Source organism: Humulus lupulus, chromosome X (genome assembly GCF_963169125.1).
Source record: "Humulus lupulus chromosome X, drHumLupu1.1, whole genome shotgun sequence".
Lineage (NCBI taxonomy): Eukaryota > Viridiplantae > Streptophyta > Magnoliopsida > Rosales > Cannabaceae > Humulus > Humulus lupulus.
Window position 1 is genome coordinate 143,533,063 of NC_084802.1, and position 11,867 is coordinate 143,544,929.

Below are 11,867 nucleotides of genomic sequence, written 5' to 3' on the forward strand. Positions count from 1 at the left end.
GGCATTCACAAGAAACATCCAAATAAGTAAGCCAAAAAACTAACTTCAAACACGGTTGTACCTTCGTTTTAAAGAGAAAAAATGGATTAGAGATCGAAAATTTAGAAATTTTTTTTTTTGTGTGGTTATAATAGTAGATATTTCTAATTGAATCTTAACCATTGATGTTCTCTTAACCATTGAATCTTGTTTCATCTAATAATACAAAAATAATGTAAAAGTTGATGTAGAAAAATGTGTCTATTGAACCTATCCGTTCATGAAAAGTTCCCTATTTCTAATTTTCCAAAATATCTTGCATGATGATCTATAGGGAGCAACTTCTATTGGGCCGTAATAATCATGGGCCAAGCCTATTTAAGCATAAAACAAGCAAGAAAGAGCCCACTTTCACTAGGCTTTCAAACAGGCGGGAGGGAGGGAGGGAACGGGAAAGAGGATCCGCGCACCGCCAATAATGAACGTCGTCGTTTAGTGCATTAAAGCGTTACAAATAATATAATTATTAAATAAAGGAGAAAAAAAACATTGATCACAATCATCGGCGTTAGGGAGGAGGACAACGTTGTAATTGAGCCCCAAACAAGGAAATTCAACGTCGATGAAAGATTTTTGTCCCAAATGCCTTCTCCACTAATCAATCGCTCTCACCAAACAAAACCCTAGCTCCACCTCTCTCTCTCTCTCTCCACCGGGTCAGATCTTCTCACGGTACCTTCATATTTTTCTTCCTACATTTACAGTCCTTGCATATATATATATATACATCTTTGTTTTTTGTTTTGTTTACATCTTGTTCGATCAAATTCTATTTGCCACCTAGCTTTATTGAATGTCATTTTTAAACAATTTTTATTTATTTATTTTCGTAATAAATATGTTCCGGACATAAATGGTAATGGGTAGTGATTGAAGTTTCTGAATTGAATTCATGTATGGTGGTAGTGACACTAAGTGTGAGTATAATCTTTCAAGAAAGATTATAGTTTTAGTATGAGTATTGTTGTATGTATTCACTTTGGAAGCTAAATTGTATGATTTGTGTCCGGTTTTGCAGCTGCACAAACCTCTTGTGCCCCCTGGAAAGTTGAAATTTGTTGAGAGAGAAAGTGTAATTACTTTAGAGAGAGAGAGAGAAAAGAGACTTTACAACTATTCTGCCATTTTTGTTATGAAATGAGGCTTTTGAATAGGTTGAATTGGGCCGGAAATGAGATTGGGAATTGACATTGACTGAAAACGAAGGGAGGGATGCAAGTTTTATTGATAGTTAATTACGCATGTTTAGGCGACTAGGATGGTGGGTTGGTCTAAATTATAGAAGTTGGTCAGGAAAGAGGTTGGCCGATGCCCAGCCTCACCCAGCGAAGATTGAACCTGTGGCTATGTTTGACACGGTACAGGAGATTGCTGTTTATATTCACAGGTTTCACAATATCGACCTTTTTCAACAAGGGTGCGTGCTTATCTTATCAAGTGCTGCTTTCTTTTACTATCAAAGTTGCAACCTTAATATATTTCTCAAACTTTGTTTAACACGATTTTCTGTTGGTGTAGATGGTATCAACTCAAAATTACCATGCGATGGGAGAATAGCGAGTATAATTCTGTGGGAACTCCAGCAAGAGTTGTCCAATACGAAGGTAATATGATGGGAGCTTTGGTGTTTGCAAATGCTTTCTAATATTTTACTTGATGTGGGAATTTATGAACAATTTTTTTGTTGTTAGTTTATTTAATATTCAAGTTTCTTCATAGGTTTGTTGGAGAAGCTTGATATTGGTATATGTAGTCTATGTATATATAATTATCTTGACAAAGAAACAGCAATTGTATTAATGAGGGTATGAAGAAACCAGATATGACAATTTTGCCTAGCCAATCACATTTATTAAAACTAGGACCCACTGTTTTAAAAAGCAGTGACACGTCTCTGTGTGTAATGTTTGGGTGCATAGTTTGGGTGTACATATCATTACTCTAGTACAATATATCTGACAAAGAAATCATATTAAGATAATTACAACATAGAGCTCCAATCTTTAACTAAGTAAGCAAACAAAAAACACTAAATCTGGTAAATCGAATAACCAAATAGAGCGGAATTGAAGAACTTTTTTTAGTTTTTTTATGGTATCGTAGTCTATATGAAATAATCTATATCATAGAAATCTACCAAAGGGAAGAAGAAAAGAAAAGACAAACTAAAACATTTTAACACACATGTAATGTGATTTTTGGTTAGACTTTCAGTCTCTTTGCATAGTGATTCTTACATTTACCTTTTTAGTTTGTCGATCACTGGTAAGATTATAATTCTCTATATTGACATTACAGATTATCCAGAAGCAATTTTATTTTTTTAATAATAATAATAAAGAACTGTCATCCAGCTTGGTAGTTTTGCTGTCCCTATTACATAGATTAAAATTGTTTTTATCTATATTTCAGCTCCGTATTTAGGTGCTGATGACGTATATGGAGTGTGGATGATTGATGATACAGACAACAGCTTCTCAACTCAGCCATTCCGGATAAAATACGCAAGGCAGGATGTGTTGCTATCAGTCATGATATCGTTCAATTTATCTCTTGGCAAGAATGAGGTAATTGTTGTTTTTAAAAACAAAATATACTGATGTTACAATGTAACAATGTTGCAACTTGCAAGTCATCTTTGACGAATATATTCAAGTTGTACAATGTATCAGAAAATGAATGTGATTAGGCCTGCAACTTGTATTAGGAGAGGCATATATGCAATATTTTATTCTTTTAAAGGGGCATATCTGCATATGCAAGTCCATTTGTATGGTTTGTGCTAATATCAGATATAACTTGTAGCTTGCACTAACATTTGAAATGCTTAGTGTGTGATTTTAGTGCTTAAAGCCTAAAAGATGATTTCATGAGAATAGGTCCAAAATTAGGCATGTTTTGAAAAATGATTTTACTTTATGGTTTGTGATATCATTATGATAATGAGAATGAGTAAAAAGGACATTTAACAGTCTTGGATAATGTAATTTCTCTCAGGGTCCACCCATGTCTGCTGTAATTTTGAAGTTTGAGCTTATGTATGCTCCCATTTCGGAGACTGGGTGAGTTTGTTTACTTAATTAAGCTTGACCAGAAAGCTGTGCTTTATTTAGTCCATGCGTTGTGTGTTTTTTACTTCAATTTAGATTCTTAATTGTTGTTGTAATGTGAAATATGCAGGTCTAACTTGCAGGCTTCTTTAAGTGCTTGCTCTGCTGCAGTCCATGAATTTCGAATTCCTCCTAAAGCTCTTTTGGGTTTGCATTCATATTGCCCTGTTCATTTTGATGCATTCCATGCTGTACTTGTTGATGCAAGTGTACACATCAGTCTACTTAAAGGTGAATCGTATATAGCTGCAGCAAAGCTGCCAAGGTTTGTGATCTTTACCAGTTTTTGGAAGTCTCTAGATTATTTGCAGTGGGCTTTTTGATATGTTGAACTAAGTTTGTTATTTATTTCAGTGATTCTATTAGTACCGAAGTTGCTGATGGTGAAAGTATCAATGGGTCAAACCAAGTAGGTTCTCACACAGTCCTCCTCTTTATAGTTTCATAATAAAATATTTTTATCAAAATTCATTTATTGTTCATTCACTTGTTTATTTGATATGTTATTATTCTTTTGAAAGTTCCTTAACAAAAAATAAGAAAGATAATAAATAATTGCTTTCACCTCAAGATTGTTGAAATATTGTTTATATTAGGCACAAGATCTGGTGGATTCAGCAGATGCAAAAGCTGTCATGCTTATTAAATCATTATTAGCTGCTCGGGACACTCTACTTGAAGAGTTGCAAAGGTTCAGCAAAGCTGCTGATCAAGTTATTGATTTGACTGAGTTTATATCAAAAATGGATGATATAAAGCTTTCTCATTCTGTCTCTCAAGGAAAATTTGGTGTCATAGATGGAAAATTTTCTGGACAAGGCAAGCTACAAAATGCTTCTGAGGTCCTTACTTGTTTCACGCAGCTTTTTTTTTTTGTCTTTATTCAGCTTTCTAGTCAAGGTTTTGTTGCTAAAATGCTCCTTTGTTTTTTGAGCAGAAAACAAACGGTACTTTAGACCTTCAGTGTGGTGAATCACTCCTCTCTGTGCCAAAGAGTGTTCTATTAAACACCCTTCATCTATTGGGCGATCAAGTTTTATATTTATGGAACACCTTTTTGCAGTTCCACAGGTTTTATTTTTTTCCCCTTTTTCATGCGTGTGTGTTTTTTTCTTTTCATTTGGACATTACTAGTTTTTGTTCTTTCTTGTTCTTCATCTAGGCAGTAGCATAATGCAATCTTAAAAATAGGACTAGAGTACGGAAACACACACAACACATGTATAAATGTAATGTGAACTCCTGGAATAGATGCCAGTTTGTATGTATACGTATGCATGTATACATATTTTTATCAATGAGATGGCAGTATATTCATTAAATTGTTTTAAGAAATCTGATTCATTTTATGTTTTTTTTTTAGTTTATTTTAGTTTTTGAATTATCCAGCTTAGTGTCAATTGTAGTATATGTAATTTGCTAAGTGAAAAGTGACTTGATCCTATAATAATTGCTATATCACCGGGTGCTTGCTTGCGTCATTCACTTTGTTACAGGCCCAATAAAACTAAGATATTGGAATATTTGCGTGATGCCTGGGCTAAAGATAGAAGGGCAGAATGGTCAATATGGATGGTATACTCTAAGGTTGAGATGCCTCATCATTTTTTAAATAGTGGTACAGATGATTCTTCTCCCCATGGTGTTCATAAAAGAGTGTCAAGTATTTGGAAGCTCACTGATGATGTAAGTGTCCACGTGTTTGCATGATCATGCCGTTTTTTTTAATCTGGACAAGTGATGAGTTCTTCACTGTGTTGGTAATAAAAAATTATTTTGTGCTCTGTATAGCCAGCCCAGACTGCTGCTATGCGTGCTGAGCGCCATCGGCAAAGTATTGCTCAAATGAAAGTGAGTCCTTACCACATATGAAGTGACTTACTTATTGCCCATATCTTCTGTATATTCTTGTTGTTGTTATTATTATTATTATTATTTTGTGAATGCAAATTTATTTAGTGCAGATTAACAATCGGTCAATCCAAGACATGTACATATTCGGAGATCCCTCTCGTATTCCTGTGCTTATTGTGGAGCGTGTCATGAATGCACCAACACGTACTACTAGTGAAAATTCTTACTTGAGACATTTGGATGTGATTAATTCACCTGCTTTACTTAGTGGACCTGGCTCTGAAGCTGTTGACAAGCTAACTGGCACTAATAAACCAAAGAATGGTCGTGTTTTAAAGGTGGTTGTATTTGTGCATGGGTTTCAGGCAAGTCTTGTTGAGCGTCTGTTTTTAAAGTTTGTGGGTTTGATCTTGTTTGTTGGAAAGTTGTGGTTCCTGTTCGCTTTAATTATGTAATCATAGTTGTGTGATATAGATGTTTCTTTCTCCTACATGAAGATTAGAAAGTTGGACCTTTGGCTTAGAAGATACATGTAGTGGATATTTCCTCTTCGAAATTCCCAGCGGAATATATTTTAAGCTTTTGTTCTTCATTTAAGTTTTTCAGTTTTGTAGTCGCAGTAATGTTTTTTTACAAGATTTTACTGCCAATTATTTTTATGGGTAACAGAGAATACACTTGGCAATCATTCCATTGTACTGGTTATAATCTTACTAATTATCCGCAAAATAATTTTATTTTGTTTCAATTCTAAAATCATAGGGTCATCATCTGGATTTAAGGCTTGTACGGAATCAATGGCTTTTGTTCGATCCCAAAATAGAGTGTCTTATGTCAGAGGTAAATGAAGAAAAAACATCTGGAGACTTCAGCGAAATGGGACTAAGGCTGGCCCAAGAAGTGAAATCTTTCCTTAAGAAGAAAATGGATAAGGTTTCAAGACATGGAATATTGAGTGATGTTAAGCTTAGCTTTGTTGGGCATTCTATTGGAAATATCATTCTAAGAACAGCACTAGCAGGTAACAAGTCAGGGTTTTGAGCCATTTTTTTTCCGCGAGTTTGTAGTTTGGCACTAGATATTTATCATTGTCTTTTGCAGAAAGCATTATGGAGCCGTACCTAAGGTACCTGTATACATATGTCTCTATATCCGGTCCACACTTGGGGTATCTTTACAGTTCGAACTCTTTATTTAATTCTGGACTGTGGCTTTTGAAGAAGTTCAAGGGCACCAGGTGCATTCATCAGCTTACATTCACAGATGATCCAGATATCCAAAATACATTCTTTTACAAGCTGTGCAAGGTACTGAATAAAAATATGCTACCTTGTTTATCCTGTTTAGGTAGTAAAAACTGCAGTTTTTCATGCATTTTATCTCTGATGTTGCTTGTTATGTGCATGAAAATATGAATGTTTCAGGAGTGAGATCAAGTCCCTGTATGTTATTTTAGTGGCATGGAAATTAGTAACTGAACCAATAGTCTTAAATTGTTGTTGTTGGTTTTTTTTTCCTGAAAAAAAGTTTTAAGATTTGATGGTGTCTGTCAAACTATTTATCTTCATCACTCGAGCATGTTGGTCAAGAAGCTATAGCCTGACTCGGAAAACCTATATTTATCGATTAAAGTTTTTTGAAATTATTCTTTTCCTTCTCGCAGCAGAAGACACTAGAGCACTTCAAGCATATAATCCTGCTTTCTTCACCGCAGGTATTTTAATATTTTTACACTAGTCATTTTCCATGAACAGATTTAATAACTGAAAATGGCCTTTCTTATTTTGATAAATCCTATTTCATACTTTGTTCAGAAGATTCCTTTTATGTTTTCTCTGCTGATTTTAGTGCGTTATTTAATTGTCCTGTAGGATGGTTACGTACCATACCATTCTGCTAGAATTGATATGTGCCAGGCAGCTTCATGGGATCACTCAAAGAAAGGCAAAATATTTTTGGAGATGCTGAATGATTGTTTGGACCAAATCCGGGCTCCTTCACCTGAGCAGAGAGTGTTCTTGCGTTGTGATGTCAACTTTGATACTTCTTCTTACGGGAAGAACTTGAACACCTTCATTGGACGAGCTGCTCATATAGAGTTTTTGGAATCCGACATTTTTGCAAGGTTTGTGTTATGGTCTTTTCCGGAACTATTTCGGTAAAAACTGCACAAACTGCTTTCGCAGCAATCCAGCTTTTCTGACCTGTCATCCCTAGCGATTTTCCATCCCTCTAATTTTCTCTAACATAGAGGACAAGAAGACGGTGGTGTTTCAGGCAGAGTGTTGAAAAAGCCATGTCCTTGCAGATGTAGATGATGAGGAAATGTGTGGAGACATTGGCCATTGTAAATTATTGAGCATGAAGTTGATTTCATGTAATAAAAAATCGTGCCATCTTTTTAGCTGAAAATTTACACCAAAGCGCTGAAAAAAGATAGTTGTGTAAATTCGTGTAGGTTTAGATAAAATTCCTTTTTGTGATTATATCCATCTCCAAGTACAGCTAGAAGGATTATATGATCCATGCAGTGTTGGACACTTTGGAATACGTATGTGTTCTGGTAATAAACTTGGTAAATACTAGTTATTTTTCTTTTCTTCGTGAAGCAAAAAAGATTAGGATTGCTCTCGATATAATTTCTGATGAGAGTTATTGTTTTGGGGAGTAAATATTAGTAAATGTCCATTTTAATTTTATTTTAGTAATTGCTTTTTTTTTTTTAATATAAATTATATTAGCCTTTTTTTAATACTATAACCCCTGAAACAACTAGCTGAAGTGAATTAATTCTACTAGAACCCCTAGAAAATTGATCAATCGAACCAATTTTTGCCAAATTTGCTCCTCCCATAATTTCCATCATTTTCCCTCTTCTTCTTTCCCCTCTCTTTTTCTCACTGGAACAAAAATACTTGCAATAAATTTCTCTTTAAACATTCATTTCATCAATTCTTTTAATACTTCCTATCTAAAAGAACACATTATAATGTTCCTTCAACATTGAAGCATCCATCAAGTTCTTTATTTTTTATAATGATTCTAAATCCAATCCAAAACTTAAACCTAGGATAGCATTCACTTTAAACACTAATTCATGGATTTCAAACATTTTTGTACAAGATTTTTTTGGGTTTTGTTTGCCTTTTTTTCTTTCTTCTTTCATATTTGGAACTTTGAAAATTGCACATTTTCGATTAAAATCATGCTTTAGTGATGGTCTCATGAAAATTTGAATTTACAAAAAAAAAAAAGATATTTTAGCGACGATCCCATGAAAATTTGATTTGTGACACAAAAAATGATGTTTAACGATGTTCGATAATTCTATGAAAACTTGATTTTTTTTTGGCAAAAAAACGATGCTTAACGATGCTTTAGTAATAGTTTAACGATGGTTTGCAATAAAATTTGATAAAAACTTTGGTGAGGCATAACTTTTCACTCAGCTGTCGATTTGATGTATTTTTTTTTAAATTTAGTATTTTTTTTTCGAGATCTACACTTTAAAAATGTGTAAAGCTTTAAATTTAGAGTGTGTAAAATAAAAAAATTCGAGATTTGTCTATTTGAGGCCTTGATGAAGATCGATACTTAAATAATTTAAATTTTTTGTTCCACACTCCAAATTTAAGGTTATACTCATTTTTAACATGTAGATCTCCAAAAAAAATACCAATATTAAAAACAAATCACCTCAAACCAACAACTAAGTGAAAAGTTATATATTTCATCGCAAACCATTGCTAAAGCATCGTTTGGACATCGTTTTTTCAAAAAAAAAAGTTTTCAAGAGATCATTGCTAAATCATCGTTAAACATCATTTTGACATTGTTATTTGCCTAAAAAATCAATTTTTCACGAGACCATCACTAAACCATCATTAAGAATCATTTTGGCATCGACTTTTGCCTAAAAAAAAATCAAGTTTCCACGGGATCATCGCTAAACCATTGTTAAGCATCATTTTTTGAATCGAAAAATCAAGTTTTCATGGATCCATCGTTAAGCATAAGTTTGGCATCACTTTTTTTTTTTTACCTAAAATCAAGTTTTCATATAACCATAGCTAAACCATTGCTAAAGCATCATTAAACATTGATTTTAATTGAAAATCTGCAATTTTCAAAGTTAAAAGTAAACTTAAAAAATCTTGTACATAATTCATGAATTAGTGTTTTAAGTAAATGTTAGCGTGAGTTTAAGTTTTGAATTAGATTTTAAATAATTAAAATATTAGAAAAAAAAACTTATTGAGTGCTTCAATAGTAACGGAGCATTATTGTTTGTGTTGTTTTCGATGGGAAGTATTAAAAAATTGATGAAATGAGTGTTTAAAGAGGGATTTATGCTTTGAGTATTTTTCTTTTAGCGAGAGAGAAGAGGAGAGGGACAATGATGGAAATTACGTGAGGCAAATTTGGCAAAAATTGGTTTGATGGCATATTTTTGTAATAATTATCAAAGTTGGGAGAATAAATAGTGTATTAGTATATTTTAATCAATGGAATCAGTTTTATATCAAATGTGAACTAAACAGTTTACGTTCCAATCATGTTATTGTGTATGACACAAATTCATACCTATACGGACATGTTAGTATTAACTCCTACTCTAGACATCAAAGAACAAAGATTTTCCCGGGAAATTTTTTATATAGAGGCTCGATTTATCGAAGCTCTTGAGTGTACTGTTTGGCAACCGAGATTGTTAGCTCAAAGTGGTAATGGGAAACAAAAGAAACCCAGTTGCAAACTTGCTATCAGAACAAAACATTTGTGATCCACTATCATCAAGTCAAAAGAGCAATAATGGTCCATTTCTATAAGACCAAATTTCCTTAGGCAATCTTATCTATATATGCCATCTTCATACGAAACGACAGAAGCAAATAGAACTAAACTTTCCCTGGACAACATGACGACATCCAATCAATCATACAGGAAAAGTGGTGAAAGAAAAAACAACTGTATTATATATTCTTTTGTTTATATGCATTAAAGTGAGAAAAATCTGCACAGAAGAAAAGCCCATGATTTTTAATGTGCATAAAGGATATACCAAGAGAGATTTCGGCCTCTATTCTAGTCACAGTGCAGAGCAGGCAATGAAAAATGAGAGTAAGAAGCAAGGCTTCAAAGTACCCTAACACTTTTAAATCACTCTTCTTATGTAGGATACTAAATAGTAGAATAAGTTATGGATGGTCCAAGTACAAAGCTTAGTTGGAGATTATGAAAAATGGTTATTTTGGTTGGTGCGGTAAAAAGGACAACCATACAAAATGGTTTGCTCAATACAGCAGCGGTTGGATTAAACAGACTAAGCCAAGTATATGTTCAAACAAAGAGATAGCAATAGCTACTCAGCTAGCTTCACTTATCTAATTGCAATAGTACAACGTTTAAACCAATTACTCAAAGGGTCATTCTTGAAGATGGCAGATTTACCAAAGCTTAAAAAAAATCATCACTACATGCAATAAGGTTCACTTAGCTAGCTTTCCATTTCCCAAAGAGATAGCAATAGCTACTCAGCTAGCTTCACTTATCTAATTGTTTTTCCTTCTATTTTAGAAAAGAACACGCATAACCATGAACTACTTTCCATTTCCCAGGACCCTTTTGAACTACTTTCCATTTCCCAGGACCAATTCCGATAAAAGCCAAACAAAACCAAACATGAAGAGTCAACTAAGTAAAGCCGTAGAAAAATGTCAACTGAGGAAATGATACACAAGAATAAGAACAAGACCCAGTCATTCCAATGCCAATTTGGACAAACGAGTCTATGCTAACAAAGCAGAAATACAATGCACATCTATAATTTAGTTGGACTGAAATTGTATCTCAAGAAAAAAGTACATGCTGAAACTTTGTGTATGAAATTTTTTCTACAAAACATTAAAATCAATGGAAGAAGATAATTCATGGGATATATCTTTCGACTCCTTCGAAGTGAAGCTCTGATTTCAAATGAAAATAAGATGACCTCTATGATCGGATCATAGAAATATAATTCATATCAACAGACAAAAGAATTTCAAGGAAGCTTATTCTTTTTTTTTAGATATATTCACTGTTTACAGGTCTTGAACCCTGGAACACTCATCTGCACACTCATCATCAAGACAAACCATGAGTCTGACCCCCCTAACTATCAAGCAAAATCCATTTGCAAGGACATATATATATAAAAAAAAACCACACGCGCACACGCATATATATAATATACACACACACCCACCACCCAAGGGGCAAAGAAATTTTAGTCATTGCAAACGCACAAACACCATACTCTGACCCCATCAAAAAATAAATACCTATAAACACAGAAAATACATGCAAATGTTGACACAAAAGTACTACATTGTCCGGTATATTTGTTTACTGGAGAGCTTCCACGATGAAGCAAAAGGATCAAGCAAACAAATAAAACTTAAACACAGTAGCCTAATTCCAAGTGTCAGTCACACTGTATTTAATAAATAAATAAATAATAGGATCATTTCTGCCGAATGAACAGCAGTAGTTGATAGTTTATGCTAGACCTGGTGAACCGGTAAGCTATATCCAACTAAGAGATGTAACTGGTAAGAATGACAATACATGGCTAAACATTGATTGGAAGAAGGGGCAAAAAAAAATAAAAAAGATTACTTGACTGGAGGCAAGTGCTGCCTTCATTTGTTTCCCAAAGACATGCGTAAAACAAGAACAATCAAATAAAATCTACTGGAGGCAATGTGCATGAACTAAAAACGATTGCAGAAGCAAAATGAAACAGTAATGACACAATAATTTTTTTTTTTTAAGATCAAACTAAAACATATAGAATGATGTACAAAGAGTACGAAATGGGCA

The 11,867-nt window shown here is 33.7% G+C and overlaps 1 protein-coding gene across 2 annotated transcripts; it reads left to right on the plus strand.

The window, feature by feature from the left end:
- The first annotated feature begins 527 nt into the window (after positions 1-527).
- Positions 528-7,711, plus strand: LOC133807022 (uncharacterized). 2 transcript variants are annotated; one of them, XM_062245139.1, is made up of 16 exons: positions 528-711; positions 1,058-1,456; positions 1,558-1,643; positions 2,452-2,606; positions 3,037-3,101; positions 3,220-3,414; positions 3,504-3,558; positions 3,746-3,991; positions 4,087-4,220; positions 4,646-4,835; positions 4,941-5,000; positions 5,114-5,368; positions 5,766-6,024; positions 6,105-6,310; positions 6,667-6,717; positions 6,875-7,711. In XM_062245139.1, exons 2-16 carry the CDS (start codon positions 1,281-1,283, stop codon positions 7,163-7,165), a joined length of 2,424 nt encoding a protein of 807 aa, XP_062101123.1. In that variant the 5' UTR covers positions 528-711; positions 1,058-1,280; the 3' UTR covers positions 7,166-7,711. The 2 variants fall into 2 exon arrangements, with proteins under 2 accessions (XP_062101123.1, XP_062101124.1); XM_062245140.1 differs by having other exon boundaries at positions 528-695.
- Positions 7,712-11,867: the final 4,156 nt, after the last annotated feature.